The sequence below is a fragment of the Tupaia chinensis genome, unplaced genomic scaffold, assembly GCF_000334495.1.
Source record: "Tupaia chinensis unplaced genomic scaffold, TupChi_1.0 Scaffold000493_1, whole genome shotgun sequence".
NCBI classification, from domain to species: Eukaryota; Metazoa; Chordata; class Mammalia; order Scandentia; family Tupaiidae; genus Tupaia; species Tupaia belangeri.
In genome coordinates, this window is record NW_006160005.1 from 983,174 (window position 1) to 1,007,840 (window position 24,667).

General features: G+C 43.5%; 1 protein-coding gene across 1 annotated transcript in view; it reads left to right on the top strand.

Annotated features, from left to right (window-relative positions):
* Positions 1–24,667, top strand: part of NTN1 (netrin 1) — a gene marked incomplete at its 5' end in the record, with an annotated part of 253,366 nt that continues 228,699 nt past the window's right edge. Inside the window, one exon of the mRNA XM_006156427.2 lies at positions 1–877. Within this exon, the coding sequence (XP_006156489.1) occupies positions 1–877 (877 nt within the window). The remainder of the gene's footprint in view (positions 878–24,667) is intronic.

Below are 24,667 nucleotides of genomic sequence, written 5' to 3' on the forward strand. Positions count from 1 at the left end.
CCGCGCCGCTGCATCCCAGACTTTGTCAATGCGGCCTTCGGCAAGGATGTGCGCGTGTCCAGCACCTGCGGCCCCCCGCCGGCGCGCTACTGCGTGGTAAGCGAGCGCGGCGAGGAGCGGTTGCGCTCCTGCCACCTCTGCAACGCGTCGGACCCCAAGAAGGCGCACCCGCCAGCCTTCCTCACCGACCTCAACAACCCGCACAACCTGACCTGCTGGCAGTCGGAGAACTACTTGCAGTTCCCGCACAACGTCACGCTCACGCTGTCGCTCGGCAAGAAGTTCGAGGTGACCTACGTGAGCTTGCAGTTCTGCTCGCCGCGGCCCGAGTCCATGGCCATCTACAAGTCCATGGACTACGGGCGCACGTGGGTGCCTTTCCAGTTCTACTCCACGCAGTGCCGCAAGATGTACAACCGGCCGCACCGCGCGCCCATCACCAAGCAGAACGAGCAGGAGGCTGTGTGCACCGACTCGCACACCGACATGCGCCCGCTCTCGGGCGGCCTCATAGCCTTCAGCACGCTGGACGGACGGCCCTCGGCGCACGACTTCGACAACTCGCCCGTGCTGCAGGATTGGGTCACCGCCACCGACATCCGAGTGGCCTTCAGCCGTCTGCACACGTTCGGCGACGAGAACGAGGACGACTCGGAGTTGGCGAGGGACTCGTACTTCTACGCGGTGTCCGACCTGCAGGTGGGCGGCCGCTGTAAGTGCAATGGCCACGCGGCCCGCTGTGTGCGCGACCGTGACGACAGCCTGGTGTGCGACTGCAGGCACAACACGGCCGGCCCGGAATGCGACCGCTGCAAGCCCTTCCACTACGACCGGCCCTGGCAGCGCGCCACAGCCCGGGAGGCCAACGAGTGCGTGGGTGAGTGGGGCGTCGCGGACGGCGGGTGGGGACGCGGGCGGCGGCTCCTGAGCCTCTCAGCAGCGGGTTAGTTGGAGCGCGGGCGGTGGCCGTACCGCTGGGACGTCGCGGGCACCGTGGGAGGCGCGAGCGGGGATGTCCTGGACCAGGAAGGGCTGAGAGCCGGACCATTCAGTGCTCTGTGGCGCTCGCTGTGGACGGCCAGGTTTGCGCCCAGTGCCCTCTGCGAAGCGAAGCAGCAACGAGAGAAATGCTGCCGGGAGGGGGCTTTGCAGAAAATTTGCCAACAGGTCTCCCTGCTCCCGAATCCAAAGGCGCGCATTCACCGCCTTCCCTTCGGTTTGGCCTGACCCTGGGAGTCACTGTCGCCCCACCCCCATCTCCGAGGGCTGCAGCTGGGCGCGCCTTTGGGGACCCCAGCCCTGTTCCCCAGAAGGTCCAGCTATAGAACTACAGATCCCTTGGGAGATGGCAAAGAACTTTGCAGTTGGGGGCCAGTTCAGCACCCGACGAATATCACTTCTGCCCTATTTGTCTTACTTCGGTTTGAAAAAAAAAAAAAAAGTTTTTTCCTCCGCCTTTGAACAGCCGTGTTTGTGTTAGGGAGAGAAGAGGGATGTGATTTCAGTTAATTACTATCTGCAGATTACAAAGTTCAGTAATTATTTTAAACTAATTCAGTCCTGGTCTAAAAAAGTATGCCAGGTTTTTTGTTAGCTTCAGGGCGTGGTGAAATTAAACAGTTTTGAATTAACTAAGGGCCCAGCTTCTCACTTTTTAATGGGGTTTCAATTCCTGAAAGAAATCTGACAAAACCAGGCTCTGATGAATACTGTTGGGTCAGAAACGAGGCCAAAAAAAGGGATACGTTCTACTTGAGAATTGTTCACCCTCACTGCTGTAAAAACTCTCAGGCATCAATTTTTCCCCAGCTTAAGAAAAAAAGGGGGGGGAGTGGGTAAGACAATGCCTTACTTTTTCCAGTATGAGATGTAAATTTCCAAACTCTTTATTGATTTTAATGAAAATTACGTAGCCTGTAAATGGACCATTTTGCGTGCATCTTTGTGAACACACAGATATCTGCTCCCCCTCCCCCAACCCCCAACAGCCAGTGTGAATCTCTTCAATTGCTTCACCCTCTTGGAGGCCCATTGCAAAGTTTGCTGGTCCCCACAAACACACGTTTTGAGGTCTGGTTCTGATTAATTGTGTCATGTTGTTGTCGAATAGTTTGTGCCTCATGACTGTGGATGCAGACTTTTGAGCAAGCGAATGGAAAACATGTCTTGGAGCGCCGGGTTTGCACAGAGGCCCAGTCAGGCGTCCTGGTCTGCAGACGCAGGGGCCTCCTGTTGCATGGAGAAGCCTCCATTTTTACACTCGTGTCCGGCTTTTGCAGACCTAATTGTTCCTCCGCTCCTCCTTTCAGGGACAGAACTGGTCTCCAGTTGGAAGAGAGACTTTTCAAGAGTCTGCAGAGAGAGAGAGAGTAGTTACACCCCGATTTAGTGGTCTTGGAGAATAAAATTCCTTTGATCTGCTCAATACCCTCAGAAATGTTGGTTTTTCCCATCTCTTCTCTCCCCCACCCTTCTCCATTTCTTTTCTTCCTTTTGTGCGTGAGAACCCTTTATTGACATTTAAAGGGCTTCCCAGGGTTTTGCTATCAGTTCGAGTTTGTTTGTGCATATGAAAGATAACTGTGTATTGTCACCCGCAGGCTCTAATTGGACAAACGCAAGTGAATACGTTGAGGCCAATAAACTTGATGTCCTGTTCAAATTTTACAGGCTTGAAGATTCTTCTGAGAGTTGTATTGTTCAAATTCGCCACCCACCCCCTCTCTCCCTGTCATTTTGCCTGTGGAGACATATCTTGCATTTGTTATAAGGATGGTCATACACTTGAAATAATCCTCCATAGTTTAGGATTTTGTCTTTTGACCAAAGCGCTAACTATGCACACAAATTGGATTGATTGATTTTTCTCTCCTGTTTTTTTTTTTTTTTTTTTTTCCAAATTGAGCAATCAACATATTAACTAATGTCATTAGTAAGCGGGGGTTTTGTTCAAAAAGTTTAATTAGGCCTAATAAGTACATAATCTACATGACAAATGATTGGCTAACAATATTTTTCTGGTTTTTACTGAAGTTATTTTAATTCTCAGTCATTAAAGTATCTTTAAATCTTGCCAATTATTCAGTCACCTCCTAAAAGAAAAGCCAGTTCAGCTCTGTTAAAGTTATTTATAGTTTCCTTTTTGAATAGATGTTCTGATATCTTGTAGATATAGCTGGGAACATCAGATTGAAGTTCTCACAAAGTCTTAATTGAAGTCTTAGTGATTTTTCCATCATTCTGTAAAAGAGGAAGCCAGCAAGGACAATTTAGGAGTGATTTACAATGAAAGGTCGAGCTTTTTATGAAAAGGCCCTGTAGTGGAGAGATGTGAATGAATTAGTATTTGACAGGTGTTCTGAGATAGTAAAGGGCACCATTCTAGGAAAAGCACTAATAAATCCTTCAAACGCTAACTGTATACTATAAGCGACTCAGATTTTTTTCCCCCACCGTAATCCCATCTTGTGAATTTCACCCGGTGGACATAGAAAGTCAAGCTACCCAGAGTAGTCACAACTAAGGTAAAGTAAGGAAATACATATTTACATCTATTTTTAGGCTCAAAATCAGTATTGATAAAAGTGAAGCATTACCACTGTGCTTCTTATCTTTGCCTTTTAAAAAACAGGCTATAGGGCACATGTGCTTGCTAGAGACAGAGAGAGAGAGAGAGAGAGAGAGAGAGGGAGAGAGAAGGTACCTCCATGGGAGACGGTCATGCTACAGTCTTCCATTTTCCTTTTGGGATTTTGGGTACACATGTATGCACACACACGCGATGTGTTTCTCAAGTCTCTGGGTTCGGGACTCGAACCATGTGGGATTCAGCCACCTTAACCAACTATGCCACCAGCTGACCCTATCTTTGTCTTTATGAAATAATAAAGCATGAATTATGATAGACTAAAATGGCATCTTTTGCTAGGTTAACTCCAGCCCCCCAAAAAGCCCCCAAAATTAGAGCTATGTTGATATCTGCTTGAATAGTCCTACATACAACTGAACTACTTACAGATCACTATGAAGTGCACATAGCCTATGTGCTTTCTTTGGTCCAGCTTTCTGTTTGGGGCTGTTTCAAGGTCCAGTTCTCTATGGAATATTCGTGAACTTTTATAAAGCCCAATTTTATTTTAGATGCAATTTTGGATTTCTTCCGGAAAACAAAACAAAAAAAAAAACACACAACCCTCAAAACAATATGAAAGACAAGACTATGTATAACATTACAGCCTCGACAGCTCTCAGTGGAATAACTAAATTCTTTCTTCCGCCCATATGTAGCGGCAGTGTTCACATGCTTTTATACACATGTGCATTTACATTCATCGTGTAAAGAAGCACCCATGCATGGTGGGGGAGTATATCCATTCAAGGGAAAATGCATGAACAGTTTTAAACCACCTGGGTTGCTAGGCCCTTCCCCCACCCACCCTCCTTTTTTTCCCAAAGAGCATCTGAAGACCATATTGTGTTTCATAAATTATTGGCATCAGTTTTAATCAGTGTCCCCCTGACGTCGGAGCTGTGTTAGTATTTAGTGCCTGACGAAGCATGCTGTTTAATCTTACTGTAGGGATGTCAGCCTGAGCCCCCGCCTGGTTCGTGACAGGTCGAGCTTATGAAAACTCGTTTTGCGACTCACTCCATGGGCTTTGCGTAGCCCAGCTGTAACCCAAAACCCACACAAAAGACGTCTCTGCGAGATGAGCACAGTGCTGGGCTGGCCTCCTCTGGTCATGGGTACCTGCAAATAATGCTCCTGATTGTTTAAACATGGCTTTGAGGAGGGGGAGGTCCTTGTGCTATAAATGGCACTGGGTGGGGGGGAGTGATACTGAAGGTGTTGCCATGAGAAATCCAATGTTCTTCTCAAGATCCTTGCAAAATCAAAAGGCTAAAATTATTTGCTACCTAGTCCAGAGCCTGGCACATAGCTAAAGATGAGTGCATGTTTGTAGTCATAGTAATTATTGTAATTATTATCATTATGGTGGTTAACCCTTGAGGGACTGTTCTTTGCCAAGCACTCACATTAATTTAGTCATTTAATCGCCATGACTGTGCTAACAATAGGCACGATTATTGCCCTTATTTTGGAGATGAGGAAACCATGGCCTGACACATGAAATGGTTTGCCCAAGCCACATAGCTAGTAGGTGGTGGAGCCCTCTGGTGAGTTTTATTTTATTGCATCTGTGTGCTGTTTCTCCATAAAATGAATGGAGAAGTTTGGATGAATGAATGAATGGCAGTTAAGGCAGTTTTTATCCTTGTAGAGGATAAAGGCTGGAACAACCTGTTACTTCTTTCTTTCTTTTTCTTTCTTTCTTTCTTTTTTTTTTTTTTAGGTTTGCTATAGGGCGCGTGTGCAGAGAGAAGGAAATTGAGAAATCACCACCTAGGGAGCATGGTCACACCACAATTCCTTCTCCTCCATTCTCCTCTTGGGACTTTTTGAGGCATGCATGCACATGCACCCAGCATGTTTTTCAAGCCACCAGGTTCAGGACTTGAACTGCACAGTTGGGCATGTGTGATCCGAGTGTCTTAACCTCCTCATAACCTGCCAGCCCCAACCTACTACTTCTCGTTAGAACCAGAGGTAGCTCTCCAGTTACCTTGTATTATACTGTATTATAGTATTATATTGAGGGACCAGCAGTTGGCGTAATGGCTATGTCGTTGGACTCCCATGTAGTTGACCGTGGTCTGAGTCCCGGACCCAGTGGCTTAAACTCACACCAGGCACATGTGTGTGCGTGCCCAAGATCCCGAGAGGGGAATGGAGGAGAAGGGATTCCAGTGTAGCCATCCTGGGTGTGTGTGTGTGTGTGTGTGTGTGATTTCTCACTTTCTGTCTCTCTGTCTCTCTGTCTTTCTGGCAAGCGCATGTGCCCTATAGCAAAAACCTCTCAAAAATATTATATTGTTACATACTTAAATATAAATTAGTATATAAGAAGTTTTCCTTTCCTAGTCATCAGGTCTTGTGGAAGGTGGGAGTTAGGATTGTAAATAAAGGGGCTTTAAATGCTTTCCTGTGGCTTCTCATTCTCTCCAAGTGTTGCTAATGGCCAGATCTTTCTGGATTTCAGGGCCTGTGATCTTCCTAGAAGGTGGTGAAGCAGAACTGATAATCAGAAAATCCTCTTGAAGAGGCCTTCCCTTTTAGCCCCTGTGCTCACCATCCCGTTGCTTCACTGGGACATAGTGAGAAAATCCAGGAAGTGGCTCAGAAAATCCAAGTGTGGTTGCTAACGAGGGGTGTTTGACATGTTCTGGTCGCTGGGCTGGCATGGTGCCGCTAGGTGCAGTTTACATGAGTCAGCAGCACAGGCTGTCATTTATCTCTGCTGGCCCAGCGGCAGCTGGAGGGAGGGTCTCTGCTGGGGTCCTCATTAGCACCTGGTAGGCAGGACCCTGGAAGCAAGGCGGCTGCTCCCTGCTCTGTACAGAGAAAGGAGGCGAGAGATTCTCAGGGTAAGCCTTCTGGCATGGCTCTGTGCATTTCCAAGCTCTGCCAAGCTGTCCTTTAGCCCTGCCCAGATTTCTCTCTGACCTCCTCCTCCTGTAGAAAAATGAGATCCTCGGAAAAGTATTTGAGACTTTATGTCCAGAGTAAATATTGGAAAGGCAGTCGGTTGAAATTCAGATGTTCCCTGGAAGGAATCCCCTCATTTTCTGCTCACAGCTGGTATCGATATTTCCTTCTTGAGATGAGTTATGCTTTTCATTAAGTAAATTTTTTGTCTTGGGATTAAACCAACATTGTATTCTTAATAGACTTTTATGTTTACACTTCAAAAGTCCGCTGGGTTGTTATTCGTGTTATCTTGATGGCTTCTACAGTGTCTGCTATGCACACTGGCTTGGCCGAAAGAAATGACTCTCCAGGGAGTGGGATTATAGAACAGCCTTATCCATGGAGGCACAAGTACGGGTATTTCGTGAGCCCGTAGTATTTTTTCCCTCCTTTTAGAAGTGATAATCATACCTTGGGTTTCTGCAGCGCCTTTCATTCTAAGGAAACAGGAGGTCTCCGAGGGCTTTTGAAATGCTGCAGACTGAAGCCTAATACTTGTTCGGTGGCCGGTGGCGGACAGCGGTGGCCGGTGGCTGACAGCATTTTGCCTGCCTCTCGTCTCTGCAGCCTTGGAAGGTGTGGCATTGGTTTGGGTGGATGGGGACCTGCAGGGTTTAGAATGTCAATCCCAGGTGGTTGTCGGGTTTCATCCTGAAGACAGACCATAAACCCCAAGCCTTGTGCTAGGTGCTTTCTGTTACACTTTGTTTCAGGTCATCAGATTGCCCCAAGGAACGGAAGCTTTTCAAAAACAGATGTCTCTGCCACCAAAAGGCAGTTTTTACACAATCGGGACTGAGCGGGGGACAAGTCTGCAGGGCACATCTTGGCTTATTCGTGCCACCGTTGCATACAGAGAGAGCAGTGGGTATCGGTTGTGTTTGTTTCTAAGGCTGATCACATAAAAGCCGTGTGCTATTATAACCAAGGGATGGTTGTTCTAAATAGCGCTTGATGTAAGTGAGCTGCCGGGCCAGTCCTCTAGACTGGACTCAGATGGCCCCAGAGCCATCAGCTGTCCTGAGGTTTGACTTGTGTTAGCACGCCATGGCGAGCTCAGTATTGCATTCTTGTCTTCGTACTCTCAAAGTGTGTCTCTGCGGTCAACTCTGAAGTAGATTTTAATTTGCCTTTTAAAAGTTACTCAGGGGCTAGATGATGGTGGTGGGGCAGTAAAGCGCACTGCTCTGCAAGGCTGACCGTCATGGGAGAGTTTCAGGTTTGAGTCTAGAGTCCTCTCTGAGTACCCTGGGCATGCATGCCCATGATCTGGGCCGCTGGAGGCTGAGGGTGGATTGCAGTATCAAGATCCTGTTGGGGCCTTCCCCCCACCCCCGTCTTTCTTGCTCATGGGAGAAATAGAGAAACTTAAGAAAAAAAAATAAGGCTAGGCTCATAGCCTAGCGAGGAAAGGAGCTAGATTCCACATGGCTGACTGCGGTTTGAATCTTGGTCCTAGCAGCTTGAAAAACACACTGGGCATGTATGTGTGCATGTCCCAAATCTCAACAGGATGGAAATATGGAGAAGGGATTGTGGTGTGAACACATCTCACTGGGAGGTGCACCCCACACGCCACCTGCTGGGCCCTGTGATGGGCATTTCTATCAGAGGCAACTGTTGGCACTCAGCATGGGGAAGATGCCTTCTGTGGGGGCAGGAGTTCACCAAAGAGTGGAAAAGTGTGTTCTGCCTTTGCTTGTGTCTGGGCCATTCCCACAGATCCCCAAGCCTTCTGCTGTTAGGACTAATGTACTGGCTACATTAGGGTGCAATGAATTCACGTCAGTACATCTATGTATGTGAAAAAGGGCCAGAATGGGCCAGCAGGTGGCATGGTGGTTAAGGCGATTGGATCCCACGTGGCCAATTGCATGATTTGAGTCCTGGACCTGGTGGCTTGTAAATTGTACCAGGTGCATGTGCGTGCCCGAAGTCCCGAAAGGAGAAAGGAATGGAGAAGGAATTGCAGTGTTAACCCTCACTCATGGGAAGTACTTTCTTACTTTCTTTCTCTCTCTCTCTTCACCAGCACGTGTGCCCTTTTGCATAAAGATTTTCCCATTGGACATGTGCTCAATGGAGAGGCACGGAGAGAGACAGAGAGAGGGAAAGTGAAAAACCACCTCCTGGGGGGAATGGCCATACCACAATCCCTTCTCCTCCATTTCTTTCTCCTTTCAGGATATTGGGCACGCATGCACACGCCTGGCATGATTTTCAAGTTGAGGGGTCTTAAGTAAAAATAAAAAAGACTTAGAAGAAAGATATAAGTTCAGTAAATTTCCAAGCTTTTTTTTTGTTGTTGTTTTTTGTTTGTTTTTTTAAAGGGTGGCTTTTGAGAGTTCATTGTAAATTTGTTGAGTGAAAACTTCCAGAGGCAGAAATTTCCACCTCACATTTGCTTCCCATCTGAGCTAGTGCCTGACTGGAAGAAGGTGCTGGAAGTCTGGAGGATTCAAGACCAGCCTATGTGAAGTCCCAACTCTCTGTGCATGTGGTCACATTTAAGTTGGGGGCCATGCATACCCTCTCCTGACTGGTGCTATTGCTAGATTTTCTAGATTTTTCTCTGGGTCCTTTTCTGCCTGCAGGTACAATTATTGGTTGCTGTGTCCAATTTTCACACATTCCAGAGGCTCTGCACTTAACTCAGACAATCTGAAGGACCACAGGGACCTTGAAAGGGGTTGGCTTTGAATAATTGAGTCCTAAATGAAGAAATAAGATCTCTTTTAGTTTCTTGAGGGCCTGCATGTTGTGCCGTGCTCCATATCTGAAGTCTCAGAGTGATGGCTACTTCCTCCTGGGTTTCCATTGTCAGGGCTTCTGAGTTCATGAGTTCCTGCTTGGAGTGGCTATGGTGAGTACCTAGCAGATCCATCTTCAGTCCTCCGGTTTTTCTTTTTCTTTTTTTTTAAAGTATATTTATTTTTATCCACTTCTGAGAGAGAGACAGAGATAGAGGCACCCCAACAGAGTCTTTATAGTAAGATCCACCTCCAGCTTTGGCCAGCAGCAGAACACGGGCACACGTGCACCCAGTGTATTCAGGAAAGTCTCCAGACATGAACTCAGAACCTCCCCATATGGATCAGCTTCCCACAGCATTGTGCCACTGTGCAGACCCTCATGCCCCTATTCTGTAACCAGGACAGACATCACTAATCAATCACAGCATGATTTCCTCTTGAGTCCAGAAGTGATATTGTGGAGTCAGAATCCTTCTCAATGTCATCCCTTAGGCACCCATTACTTCTTAGGCAGAAATAGCCCATGAGATAAAAACTGTTTGCCATTTTTGGCCCTAGAGACCTTTCCCTGCAAACACCTCCCTCCTCAACCCACAGACAAAGAAGTACTTTGGACATGCACATTTCCGGAATGTCTAGGTGGCTTTGTCGGGTCAGGGTTTATAAGTATAAAGAATGTGCCCGTGTTGCAGGTGAAGTATGTTTTCATTGAGGAGGTTTCGTGCACAAGAAGGTGGATGCCTGTGCACCTGTGCTACCTCGCCAACGTGGATGGGCTCCACGAGTGAACATTGCCAAGTGTCCAAGACACAGAGAGGGGCTGAGAGTCTTGAGGGGGAGCAGGTTTTGGATTTGCCACCTGTAGCATGAGAGGATTGGGATTGCAGTCCATGTCACAGTTTTCTTATGCATTCATTTTGTCGTGGTGTTTTCGTTTTCTTCCCTGTTAAGAGTTCAGGAGATTTGGGACCAGTAGGTGGTGTGGTGGTTCAAGCGCGGGACAACTCCCACATGGTTTACCACAGTTCGAGTCCCAGAACTGGGGTCTTGCTTTCTCACTTTCTCTCTCTGGTCAAATTAAAAATAAATGAATGAATAAATGAAGTTAAATAAAGAATTCTTAAAAAAATAAAAAATAAAAAAGGAGTTTAAGAGACCACAGTTCTCTAAAAGGACTGGCCTTTCCAAGAAAGCCGGTTCTGGGATTCCTGAACAGGTCTTCAGAACTGTCTTTGATTTGGAGACAGAAACGTATTGCTGCCATGAGCTCGAAGGCAATTATGCCCCAACCTGGGTCAGGATCCCTGCTGCCTGAGGCTTTCTGGGGACTGTTCCACCTGAAGGCTGTTCTCTCCACTCAAAACCATGTCTGTATGACAGCAAGGAACAAGGACACTTCATGAGCCACTGCCCTCAGCACTCTGCTTACATTTGGGCCCCGAGAAAAGTGCCGAACAATAACAGCTCCAATCCCAACATGAAAAAGGAAACACATTGTGTTTACAGATACGGAATTTGGCATCCGAAACATGAAAGTACCTTCGGGGCCGGGCGGCTTCAGGGCAGAGCTGTGGGACACCAGCCCCCTGCCCTCAGCTCTGCAGCCAACTCGTTTTCCTCTCCCAAGGCCAGACCTCAGAGGTGGGCAGGTTGATCCCAGCCAACTCTTTATTCCCAGACCCAGCCCTGTCTCATTTCGTGGCTAGACCGGAGAGACTTCATGGTGAGAAAGTGCCTGACCTTCCCAGCTGCCACGAGAAGGAAACTGCTTCTCACTCCAGTCCACAGTCCTTCTTCAACCATGTGTTAGGGCAGATTTGCTGTCATGATACTCAGAAATGCTAAGGAGGAATGGGTGAAGCATTCTTCTGCATGCCTCACTCCAATTTATGGTTCACGTTGGGTAGAGAGTTGGATTTCTTTTTTGTGTTGTTTTTGGAGATTTTTTTTTTTCTTTTTTGCTATAGAGCAGGTGTGCTCACCAGAAAGACAGAGAAACAGAGAGACAGAAAGCGAGAAATCACCCCCCCCCCAGGGGGGGGATGGCCACACTGCAATCTCTTCTCCATTCTCCTCTCGGGATCTTGGGCATGCACGCATACATGCCTGGCGTGAGTTTAAGCCACTGGGTCCGGGACTCGAATCGCGGTCGACTACATGAGAGTCCCAGCAACAAAGCCGTTATACCATCTGCTGGTCCCGTGGTTTTTATTTTTTAATCAGAGATGTCTGAGAAGAATATGACCCACATGTAAGTGAAGAGCAAGTTCTGATCCACAAAAAATACTTAGTTCTAAAGGCAGATGGGAGAGCATAGCCTCCTGCTTAATACTGTGTGAGACATCGGGAGAGCATAGCCTCCTGCTTAATACTGTGTGAGACATCGGGTACATGTATTCAGGTGTGAGGACGGAACGGCCTCTGGCTTCGGACTACCTCGGTTTAAATCCTGGCACCACCAGGACTATGAGCGTGAGTAAATTACTTAAGCTTTCTGTGCCTTTTTTTTTTTTCTCTCTCTCAAAGTTTATTTATTCATTGAAAGCCAGAGAAAGACAATGAGACAGGTACCTTTGACAGGGTCCTTCCACGCCAAGACTCTCCCCCAGCTTCCCTGCCAGCCAGTTCACTGGTGTGCCTGGTTGCGTTCAGATTGAGCTCGCATCTAAACTTGGGGCTCCCGTGTGGCTCCAGCATCACGCAGCAGTGTCCCGCCACCTGTGTCACCAATGCTGGGCCATGCTCTCTGCACCTTTGATGCCTCGGTGTCCTGGAGGGACAAGATCACCCTATTATATTGGGTGGGTGGGAAGTGAGAGGAGCCCTTGGAAGCCCTTGAAAGTATCTTGAAAGGGACTTGGGCAGCCAGCAGTGGTATAGTGGTTGGGGTACTAGACTCCCACATGGCCAACTGTGGTCCGAGTCCTGGATCTGGTGGCTTGAAACTGATGCCAGATGCGTGCGTGCGCGTGCCCAAAATCCCAGGAGGAGAATGGAGGAAAAGGGATTGTGCGTGGCCATCTCCCCTGGGGGATAATTTCCCACTTTCCCTCTCTCTGTCTCTTCTTTGTCTCTCTCTCTCTCTCTGGCAAGCACATGCACCCTATGGCAAAAATCTAAAAAAAAAAAAATAATAATAAAAATAAAAAAATAATCCCTAAAATGAGTATGTTAGGGGACCAGCAGGTGGCATGGTGGTTAAGGTGCTGGAGACTCCCACATGGCTGACTACGGTTCGAGTCCCAGACCTGGTGGCTTGCTTTCTCACTTCCCCTCTTTCTCTATCTCTCTCTGTCAAATTAAAAATAAATGAATGAATAAATAAAATTCAATAAATAATTATTTAAAAAAGAAAAAATAGTATCCTTTAAAAAATGAATATGTTAAATTATGAGAATATAGATAAAATAGTGAAATGCCTATTACGTATTGAGAAAAGCACACAAATGATTAAGTGTTCAGCTCAAACTTTCCACCTCGAGTGTAATCAAGGTCCAGATCCAGAACATACCAGTACCCCAGAACTGTCCTGTGCTTCCACCCATTTACCACATCCTCTGCCCATCACACATGCTTTCTTCAAAGTTAATGAATTATTTTTTTCATGAGCAAGAGCAAAAGAGAGCAAGTATCCCTTGCAGGGTGCTGCCACTCCCAGCTTTCAGCCAGTCCCAGATCATGGGTAAGCACAGGCCTGGTATGCTCAGGGAGATCTCCAGGCTTGAACCGGGAACCTTCCCATCTGAGACTGCCTTGCAGAGCATTGTGTTTTATTGCTGCACCATTGTCTAGCCCCAATTACTTTAGCTTATTATTTCAAAATTTTAATTTTTGTTGCCATTAATTACATGTGGTTTTGATTATGTTTAAACTTTGTGTAAATGGAACTGTATTCTGACTTATTTTGTCTGATATTACATTTGTGATATTTATCAATGGGAAGATATTGTTTATTAGTTCTCCGTGCTGTCCAGTATTCTATGATATACATATATCACAGTTTATTTTTCCATTTCATTCATGGTGGATATTGGCTATTAAATAGTACTGCCATGACCATACCTATTTAAGTATTTTGATGCCTATGTGAATTACTTCTGCTCAATATGCCTCAAGAGGTGGAATGGCTGGGCCCTTGGGTGTAGCTTTAGTAGAAAGTGGTTATATATGTAGTAGAAAGTTGTTGCACAAATATGTTTGTGTACCATTTCACAGGTGAATAAACTGACCCACATAGAAGTTAGGTAACTCGGGAACCAGCAGTTAGCGTAATGGCTATGTTGCTGGACTCCACGTAGTCGACTGTGGTTCGTGTCCCGGACCCGGTGGCTTAAAACCCATGACAGGCGCGTGTGTGTGCATGCCCAAGATCCGGAGAGGAGAATGGAGGAGAAGGGATTGTGGCGTGGCCATCCTCTCTGGGGGGTGATTTCTCACTTTCTGTCTCTCTGTCTCTCTCTGACTGGCGAGCGCATGTGCCTTATAGTGAAAAACCTCTCAAAAAAAAAAAAAAAGAAGTTAGGTAACTTGCCCAAGGTCACATGACTAGCAAATAGTGTAGCTGGAATTTGAATCTAGGCAGTGCGACTCTGGGGTCTTGCTTTTCACCATTCTAATAGGTTGCCTCTCATCTTTAATCTATATGTATCGGTCATGGAAAACTAGAATACTAGGAAGCAAAAGACTTTGGATAAGTCCCCTCACTTCTCTGGGTCTGTTTTGTCCTCTGTAAAATGAGGAGTTGGATTGCAAAAGCCATCTTTAGCTCTGATATTCTATAGTCAGGAGAATGTAGCACCTTCCTGAGGACTTTTCCCATCTATATTACCCACTATGCCCCATTTTCCCTGCTCAACCAGAACAGCAATGCAACATAAATATGTTTTCCATTCCCTCCTTCTACTGAGATTCTCTCAAAAGACTGCTTTGGTTTTGACTGGGGCACCTCACTTGGGCCTGTCCTCCATGATTACTGACAGTCATCCCACCTCTCACTCCCTACCTTTTCCACATTTTCTGGGAGTCTTGTGGGGGCTTGACATGGGTCTGTTCTTTCTTTGCCCTCCAGCATGTCAGCTAGTCAGTCTTCTTTCTTCATATCATGTGTGTTCAGCTGCATGCATTTTCATAAAAGAACTCACATATGTATCCAGTGCTGACATCAAGAAATATTTCCTGAAAGCTCCCTCACGCCCCTCCCAACCACTAACCCTCCAGTGTCACCACCATTTTGACGTCTTAAGATGATAGATTTAGTTTTGCCTATTTTCAAATTTCATATAAATGAAATTATACTGTATGCTTTTAAAAATACCTGGCTTGTATTTTACTCAGCATTATTTTCTTAATGGCCTTAAATGTAACTTAACCTAATCTGATGGATGATCTCACTTTCTTGGGGGTGTGGATCATCCTGCATGTTTTGTCTGCTGATCTTTGCTCATGGTGAATGACTTCCTTATGTGTTTTGTACTTTCTGACTGTGAGCTTATCTTTATTTGGGATATTGTAGACATCCCATTGATGTTAGTTATAGAAGTACCCCTACTGACTGATTTTGCACTGATTTTTGTCAAATATCCTAGAGATATCATTGAACTGGGACCAATTTTTCCATTAATTAATAATCTCATAAATTTGTGAATGAAATGAAGTTTCCAAACCTTTCTGGGCCTGAAATTTCATTTTTTCACTCAGTAAGGACTTTTCTTTCCTTTACTCAGAGCTTTGGGTGGTTACAAACATTTGCTGTCATTTTAGGCTCATGGACAAAGAGTTTTTAGTCACTCTTTTACTCTGGAAGGTCTAGGTTTTTGCACCTAGGTTACTGCTACAGTTTTCTACGTGTTCTCCCTGCCTCTACCTTTGTCCTCCAGCCTCCCATTCCACCTCAGTCTGTTTTTTTTTTTTTACAGCTTATTTTTATTTCCACCACGAGCAAGAGGGACAGAGAGAGACAGACAGACAGACATAGTGTACTCCCAACAAGATCTTGACACTGCAATCCACAGCCTCAGCCTGCTCAGACCATGGACATTCATGTGTCTGGTACAGTCAGGGATGTCTCTGTACTAGAACTGGGAACCTTCCCATGTGGGTGGGTTAGCCTTGCAGAGCGTGATGATGTGCCATGATCTGACCCCCCCCTCCTACCTGGAACTTATATAATGCCTGCAGAGCCCTGCATGGTGGGCTCTTGTTTTCTCTCCATTCTTGTCTCCTCGCACTCTCTCTCTTGCTTACTCTGTCCTAGCACCCAGGTTTCCTTGCCCTAACATGCCAGATAGGCACATACCCTACAGCTCTGACCTGGTGCTTCTTGCTGGGCATCGATAGGTCCAGATATTTGAATAGACGACTTCCTTGGTGCCTTCACAGCTTTGGTCAAATACTACTTATCAATGAGATTATCCCTGACTATCAAAAAATTTTTAAGAGGAATTTTTTTTTTGCTATAGAGTGTGTGTGCTCGCTGGAGAGACAAAGACAGAAACTGAGAAGTCACCTTCCAGGAAGGATGGCCACTCCACAATCCTTTCTCCTTCATTCTCCTCCCTGGCTATTTTATTTAATCCCACAAACAGCTGCCCTATCCATATCTGTCTATCTCTGTGTCTCTCTCATATGCACACACTCCTGAGATCACTGTTATCCTGCCTACTTTCTCTTTTTCCCCATGGAGCTAGTATCACCTCCCCCCACCCATTTATTTATTTATTTTCATTGGACCAGAGAGGGATGGGGACGGGAGGAGAGAGATAGAGAAAGTGAGAAAACAAACTGGCCCCCTCACCTTTTCCATACTATTAATCTATTTACTTATTATGTTTATTAACTGTCTTCCCATCCTCCCATTTGTTCCTTTTTAACACTTGCTTGAATGCAAATTTATGTGAGGCCTAGAATTGTCATCTGTCCTGTTCACAAGGGGTCTGGCAGAAGTAGTTGCCCATTAAATATTTGTTAGAAGAAAGAATGCTGGGATCTCATTTGCAACTCCTGATCTTGTAAAACCCAAGGCTCATCTCCTATCTGTGTGTGGGTGCTAAAACCCAAAGCCACAAAGACCTATTTCCAGGTCTAATCATCACTGTTTCTTTCTCCTCATCTCTCTCCTCATTCCCTTCTCCTCCCTATTCACACACATCTTGTGATCACTAGGGTCTCAATGTTTCTCTTAATACTTTGGCTTTCATTTTTTCCCCCTTCTAGCACCTGGGGATTTCCTTTTATTTCTTGTGAGATCTGCTATGCATTAAGTATTTTAAAAATTACATTTCATCTAGTGTTTCTAGTGTTTCCAGTGGTAGGGATTCTGCATTACCTCAGTCCACCTTGTTGCCAGAACTTGAAGTCGTATATTTTCATCTTTCAACCATCTGGAATTAATTGTGACATATGGTGTGAGGTAAGGATATCCATTTTTTCATCAAATATTTAACCAGTTATTCAGTGACAGCTTTTAAAAAACATTCTTTGTCACTGATTTGAGATACCATATTTATATATTTATTAAATGCTGAAGTGTCATATAAGCTTGGATCTGTTTTCTAGATTTGCCATTTTGTTTCACAAATCTATGTTTTCTTGCCACTTCATATCTGTTTGGATAGCATATTTCAATATTTGGTGAGATCAGTATTTGCTCATTTATTCTTTATCCTTTATTCTCATTGCTGTTCTTGTTTGCTTGTTTATTTATTTATCGGTGTTAGATGAGTTTGTCAAGTTCTAATACAAACGCTGTTGGTGATTTGATGGCAGTGTTGTTAAAAGGAACTTGGCAAGCTAGCCCCATGGCCTGGTAGTTAAAGGAGTGAGATCTCCCTTGGCTGACTGTGTGGTCCAAAACTCAGCTCTGGTGGCTTGAAAAACACACTGGGTACATATGTGTGCATTCCCCAAATTCCAACTGGATGGAGAATTAGAGGAAAAGGAATTATGGTGTGACCCACTGGGAGAGGAAGATTTCTTTCTCTCCTCTCTTTCTGGCAAGTGCCCTGCAGCAAATTAAAAATTTTAAAAAAATGTAAAAAAGGACTTGATCATATGGATAACTTTCCTTCTTTTTCCTGGTTAATTTTTTTTTTTTTTTTTTTTTTTTTTTTTTTTTTTTTTAGAGATTTTTTTGCTATAGGCATGTGCACTCACAGAAAGATAGAAAGAAAAAGTAAGAAATCGCCCCCCGGGACTATGACCATGCCACAGCCCCTTCTCCTCCATTCTTCTCTCAAGAGGAAAAGGTGGGGGGATGGCACACATGTACAGTGTAAGTTTTAAGTCACCAGGTCTGGTGGCACTTCCATATGGGAGTCAAGCACCTTAACCACCATGCCACCTGCCAGCCCCTCTGTCATCACATATTGTTGAATAGTTTGCCTTTCCTAGAGTTTTGTATACATGAAATCATCCAGTATGTATTCTTTTGGGTCTTGTTTCTTTCACCTAACATGATTCATTTGGTTATTTATTCATCGAAGATGTTATACATGTCAAAAGTTCAATCCTTTTGTGTGTGTATGTGTTTCTATTATTATTTTAAATTGCTAGAGGGCATGTGTGCTCACCAGAGAGAGTGAAGGGAAGCCTTCTCAGTGGGGCATGATCATGCTGCAATGATTTTTTCTCTATTTCTCCATCATATTAAGATTTTGGGCATGAACTCTTATATACCCAACATGTTTTTCAAGCTTCTGGGGCTGGGTTTCAAACTCCAGTTGAACAGATGGAATCCAGCTCCAAATGCTTAACAACTGTGCTACCTAGCTAGCGCAAGAGTTCAATCTCTTTTATTTCTGGGTAGTAGTCCATTGTATGGATATATTAGGTTGTCAAGAAAGTCGTGACGTGCTTTTCTATGCAAAAAATGCGTCATGACTTCTCCGACAATCCAATACAAAATGTGTCCATTCACCTACTGATGGACAATTAGATTGGTTTCAGCTTTTGGCTATTATAGATAAGGCGACCATGAACATTTCCATGTAAGTCTTTTTACATGAATATGCTTTCATCTCTTTTGGTAAATAATATATTTAAAGTTTATTTTCTCAAGAGAAAGACAGAGGAAGAGAGAGGAGAGAGAGAGAGACACTCTCAACAGGGTCTTGTGCCCCAGTCCTCTCCCTGGCCTTCCCAGCCAACCAGAGACTCATGGGCATGTATGTGCCAGGCATATACAGGTTAATCTAGGAAATGCACCCTGGTCTTCCATATGGCTTCCAGCATTGCAGAGCATTGTGCTACCCATGACCCACAATGGTTGAGCCTATTTAACTTTTTATGGAACTGACAAACTGTTTTCCAAGTTACTGTTCAACAACATTAGCTATGCCCAGTCTTTTTAACTTTAACCATTTCAGTAGGTGTATAAGAGATATTATTATTATTATTATTATTTTTCTGTAAGATGTGTGCACTTAGGAGGTGGGGGGTAAGAAAAATGAAAAATCACCTCCTGGTTGGCCACACCACAGTCCCTCTCCTTCATTCTCCTCTTGGGATTTTGGGCACACGCATGCACGCATGCCCGGTATGGTTTTCAAGCTGCTAGGTCTGGTATTTGAACTGCACAGTCAGCCATGTGGAATCCAGTGCCTTAAACACAATGCCACCTGGTTGGCCTGATACCTTTATAATTTTTAAAATCTGAATATAGATAGTTTCTATTAATTTGTGTCTTTTTTTTTAGAGGTTTTTACATGCACTCACCAGAAAGACAGAGAGAGACAGAGAGACAGAAAGTAAGAAATCACCCCCTAGGGGGGATGGCCACGCCTCAATCCCTTCTCCTCCATTCTCCTCTTGGGATCTTGGGCACGCACGCACATGCACCAGGCATGAGTTTAAACCACCGGGTCCAGTATTCGAATCATGGTTGACTGCATGAGAGTCCAGTGACATAGCCATTACACCAGCTGCTGGTCCCTTGTGTCTTCTTTTATGCCCTTTGGTCGAGTTTATGAATTCCTTTATATTAACAATTATAATTATGAAATCTACCCACCTTAACTACTACACTACTGACTGGCCCAGAGTTGTAAGAATTTTTTAAGTTGGTATATCTGAAGTACTTAGCACAGAGCCCAATGTACAGTAAATGTTCAGTAAAAATGAGCAGGTGTTATTATCAGTTTTACAGATGTTATACTTTTTATATTTAACATTTTTTAAGAAGGTGTTATACTCTTTATATTTAACAATTATATTATGAACAATTGAAAATGCTCCCAGTGTAATTTTCAAGCCCCTGGGTCCAGGACTACAACTAGAGTTGGCCACGTGGAATCCAGCCACCTTAACCACCATACCACCTGCTGGCCCACCATCACACATCTAAAAAAATTTTTTGCTTATGTGTATTTATAACTTTGATTACTATTATGAATGATATTTTTTTCCTTTTTATTTTCTAAGTAGGTATGACTGACACATAGGAAAGCTGGTGATTTTTCACTTAGGTATTTTGCAACTAGCAACTTTACTGAACTCTTTTTAAATTGGAGCTTGCAGTATTTCAGTTAACTCTCTCCACTTGGACTTCAACTGTAATCTACAAATCATGCATGTTTTAGCTCTTCTTTCCCAATACCTATACATTTTATTTATTTTTCTTGTCTTACTGCATTGGATATAACTTCAAAATAATGGTTTGTAATAATGGTAGGGTACACTCTTATCTTGATCCTTTTTGAGAAATTTTCTAGAGTTTTATCATTGCTTTTTTTTTTTTTTGCTACTAGTTTGAGATAGATATTCTTTATTATACTCAGTAGAGTGACCTCTATTCTTGGTTTGCTCTTTTTTTAATCAAGAATTATTTTATTTTATCTTTATTTATTTTTTAATTTTATCAGAGAAGGACAGAGTGAGAGAGAGAGAAAGAGAAAAAGAGAGAAAGTGAGAAAGCAAACTGCCAGGTCTGGGACTCAAACCATGGTCACCTATGTGGGAGTCCAGCATCCTTAACCACCACATTACTTGCTGGCCCCGTGCTCTTTTTTTATTATTATTATTTTTAACTGAAGAATATGTGGAATGTTAATCCTTTAGACATAAATCGAAATGAATTATAGTTTTTCAATTCTGATTATTAATGCAGTGAATTACATTAATTGATTTCTGAGATATAATTCACATGCTATATAAGTTACCCACTGAAAGTGCACAATTTAATGGCTTTTATTATGTCCATAGAGTGGTGCGACTATTATTAAAATTAATCGTAGAAGGTTCAGGCCATAACCTGGTGGGTAAAGTGGCTGAACCCTACATGACCAACCCTGTTGTCCTGGACCTAGCGGCTTGAAGAACATGCTGGAGTAGTGTACATGTGAGCCCAAAACCCCCAGAGGAGGGAGAGATGGAAGAGAAGGAATTGCATTGTAACCATACCCTATGGGAGATGTTTTCTCACTTTCCTTCTCTTTCTCTCCCCAGCTAGTGCACATGTTCTCTGGCAAATATATTTAAAAAGAAAAAAAAGTGAGGGGAACCAGCAGTTAGCGTAATGGCTATGTCGCTGGACTCCCATGTAGTCGACCGCTGTTCGCGTCCCGGACCCGGTGGCTTAAAACTCACGCCGGGTGCGTGTGCATGCGTGCCCAAGATCCTGAGAGGAGAATGGAGGAGAAGGGATTGCGGTGTGACCATCCGCCCTGGGGGGTGATTTCTCGCTTTCTGTCTCTCTGTCTCTCTCTGTCTGTCTGGCGAGCGCACGCGCCCTATAGCGAAAAACCTCTCCAAAAAAAAAAAAAAAAAAGTTGTTACTAATAACCATTTGGACCAGCCCATGGCCTAGGGTTATATGACCTGGATTCCACATTGCCAAACATGTAGTTCGAATCCTAGATCTGCCAGCTCAAGAAACACACTGGGCACATATGCATGCATGCCCAAAAACCCAAAAGGAGGGAAAAATGGAAGAGAAAGGATTATAGCGTGACCATTCTTCACAGGGGTGATTTCTCTCTCTGTCTCTCTCCAGTTAGTGCATGCATCCTCTGGCAAACTTTAAAAAGTGAATTTTTAGGACATTTTATCATCTCCAGAATGAACTCCATATCCATCAGCGGTCATTTCCCATCCCCACACCCACATGTACTCTAGCCCTAGGCAACTAATTTGCTTCAAGTCTCCATTGATTTGCCCATGGAGATTATGCCTGGACATTTCATATAAAAAAAATTGTAGGAGCCAACAGGTGGTGTGGTGGTTAAGGCGTTGGACTCCCACATCCTAGGCTGCGGTTTGAGTCCTGGACCTAGACCTGGTGGCTTGCTTTCTCTTTTTCCATCCCTCCTCTCTCTGTGTCTCTCTCTGGTGAGTGCACATGCCCTACAGCAAATTAAAAAAAATACTAATGAATAAAAGTAAATAAATAATTCTTAAAAAATACTAAATAGCATCATATAATATATGGCCTTTTGTGGCTAACTTCTTTAAATTAGTTTAAAAGGTTCATATTTTACCCATTCTAGCAGGAATCAGTACTTCATTCATTTTCATGGCTGAATAATATTCCATTTTATGAACGTATTAGATTTTATTCGTTATATTTAATCCTTAATTCATTCATTAGTTGATAAACATTGGAGTTGTTTCTACTTTTGGCTATTATGAATAATGGTACTCTGAACATTGCCCTATGGGATTTTGTGTGAGCATGTGTTTTTCATTTCTCTTTTCTTTTTTAAAGAATTATTTTATTTTAAAGAATTATTTTTAAAGAATTATTTTATTTTACCTTTATTTATTTATTTATTTAAATTTGACCAGAGAGGGACAGAGCGAAAGTGAGCGAAAGCGAGAAAGCAAGCTACCAGGTCTGGGACTTGAACCGCAACTGGCCATGTGGGAGTCCATCACCCTTAACCACCACACCACCTGCCGGCCCTGTGTTTTCATTTCTCTTGTGTATATATCTAGGAGTGGGATTGCTGTGTCATATGGTAACTCTATGTTTAACTCTTTGAGGAATTGCCTGTCTTTTCCTGGAAACTGCTCCATTTTACATTCCCACCAGTGACATATACTATTCCAGTTTCTCCATATCCTTGTCAATACTTACAATCATTTAAAAAAAAGTTTTATTTATTTTTATTCATGATAGCATATGCGTACACACAAGCAAGAGTGGGAGAGAGAGAGAGAGAGAGAGAGAGAGCATCTTTGTCACACTGTGATCCCCTTTCCCCAGCTCTTCAGCTCACCAGGATCTTGGACATGCATATGTGTGCACCTGGGTGTGTTTTTAGGCCATTCTCAGGGATCAAAACCCACAGTCAGCCATGTGGCTTCCAGCACTGCAGTTTAGTTTGCTACCAACTGTGCCACCAGGCTGGGCCTCTATCATTTTGATTATAGACATTCTGGTGGGTGTGCAATGGTATCTTATCATAGTTTCGTGATTTCCTATGTTTAAACTATTCCAGCATTCTTAGAATAATGTCTGTTGAGTGATGTATCATTCTTTGGTAATATTTTATTTGGATTTTTTTTTTTTTTTTTTAAGATTTTTGTCATAGGACACCCATGCTCACTGGAGAAAAACAGAGAGACAGTGAGAGGGAAAGTCAGAAATCATCCCAGGGGGGATGGCTACACTGCAGTCTCTTCCCTTGTTTTCTTCGCCTGGGATTTTTGGGCACACACTCACATGTGCCCAGTGTGATTTTCAAGCTACTGGGTGTGGGACTTGAACTGAGGTTGTCTATGTGGGAGTCTAGTGCTATAACCACTATGCCACCTGCTGGCCCTGGGTTTTTATATTTATGTTCAAAAGTGAGCTTTGTTTGAACTTTTCTGTATTTATATTGCCTTTTGTATCAAGGCTGTTCTAACCTTAAAAAATGAAGTGGGACGTTTCCATTCTTTTCTATGCCCTGGAATAGTTTAAGTAGCTTGAGAAATAGCTGGTGCTTGAAGGTTTGCTAGGATTAGCCCATCTGGGCCTTGTGCCATTTTTAGAAGTAGTTATTTGATAACCATTTTGATTTCTTGCATGCTTATATTGTTTATTCAGGAATTTTTAAACTGCTTTTTGAAGCAAATCTGATTATTTATTTTCCAAGAAAATAATCATTTACCCAGATTTTTATTTTTAAACATAGTCCTGTGTATAGTAATCACTAAAAATATTTTTAACAATTTCCATGTGTGGCTATATCACCTAATTTCTTTCTCTTTTTTAGAGAGATTTTTGCTATAGTGCATGTGTGTTTGTTGAAGAGGCACAGAGAGACAGAAAGTGAGAAATCATCCCCTAGGGAGATGGCCATGCCACGATCCCTTCTCCTTCCTTCTCCTCTCAGGATTTTGGGCATGCATGCACACATGCCTGATGTGAATTTCAAGCCACTGGGTCTGGGACTTGAACCATGATTGACCATGTGAGAGTCCAGCTCCTTAACCACTGTGCCACCTGCTGGCCCCATCACCTAATTTCTAATAGTGAACATTTATTCTCACTTTCTCTTGGCTTAGGTTTGCTTTCTTGACATTTGTAAAACTGATAATAACGTCTGGTCATTTTACTGAACATTTACTATATGTTGGGCTCTGTGGTAAGTACTTAAGATGCACCAACTTAAAAAATTCTTACCACTCTGGGCCAGCCAGTGGTGTAGTGGTTAAGGTGAGTAGATCTCATGGCTTAAGAAATAGGCCAGAAATATGTGTATACCCAATCTCAAAAGGAGATAGAGAGGAGAAGGGATTATGATGTGACCATTCCCCATGAAGGTGCTTTCTTACTTTCTCTCTCTCTGTCTCTGGTGAGTGCACGTATTATCTAGCAAGCAGATAAACAAAAACTTTATTACACCGTTAACTGAGTATTGTTATTACCATATTACAGATGGTTGAGTTGATAAGACATTTAACCTGCTCAAAGTTACCAGCTACAAAGCACAGAGCTAGAATTCAGACAAATGCTATATGCTCTCAGAGCTGGTATTCCTATTTCCTATTCTACTAATTTTTAATGCTTTTTATTGTTTTCTAATTGTTTTTATTAATTACTTACTTAAGGTTTTTTGTAGCCTTCCTAAGTTTTTTTAGTTGAATGCTCAATAACCAGTATTATTTTCGTACTTCCTTTCAGTGGTAGAAACCATTAAAGGCAATGATTTTTCCTCTTTAGAGTAGCTTTGACCACTTCCCATAGTTATGCTTTCCTTAAAAAAAATTTTTTGTTTTGTTTTTAGAATCACTTTTGTATTGTTTCTTGGAGACTGAAAGAGAATTCTGTATTTATTAAATCAATGTTACTGTGATTACATTTTGTAGATATTTATATCTTTGCTTTATAAACTTTATTTTTCAT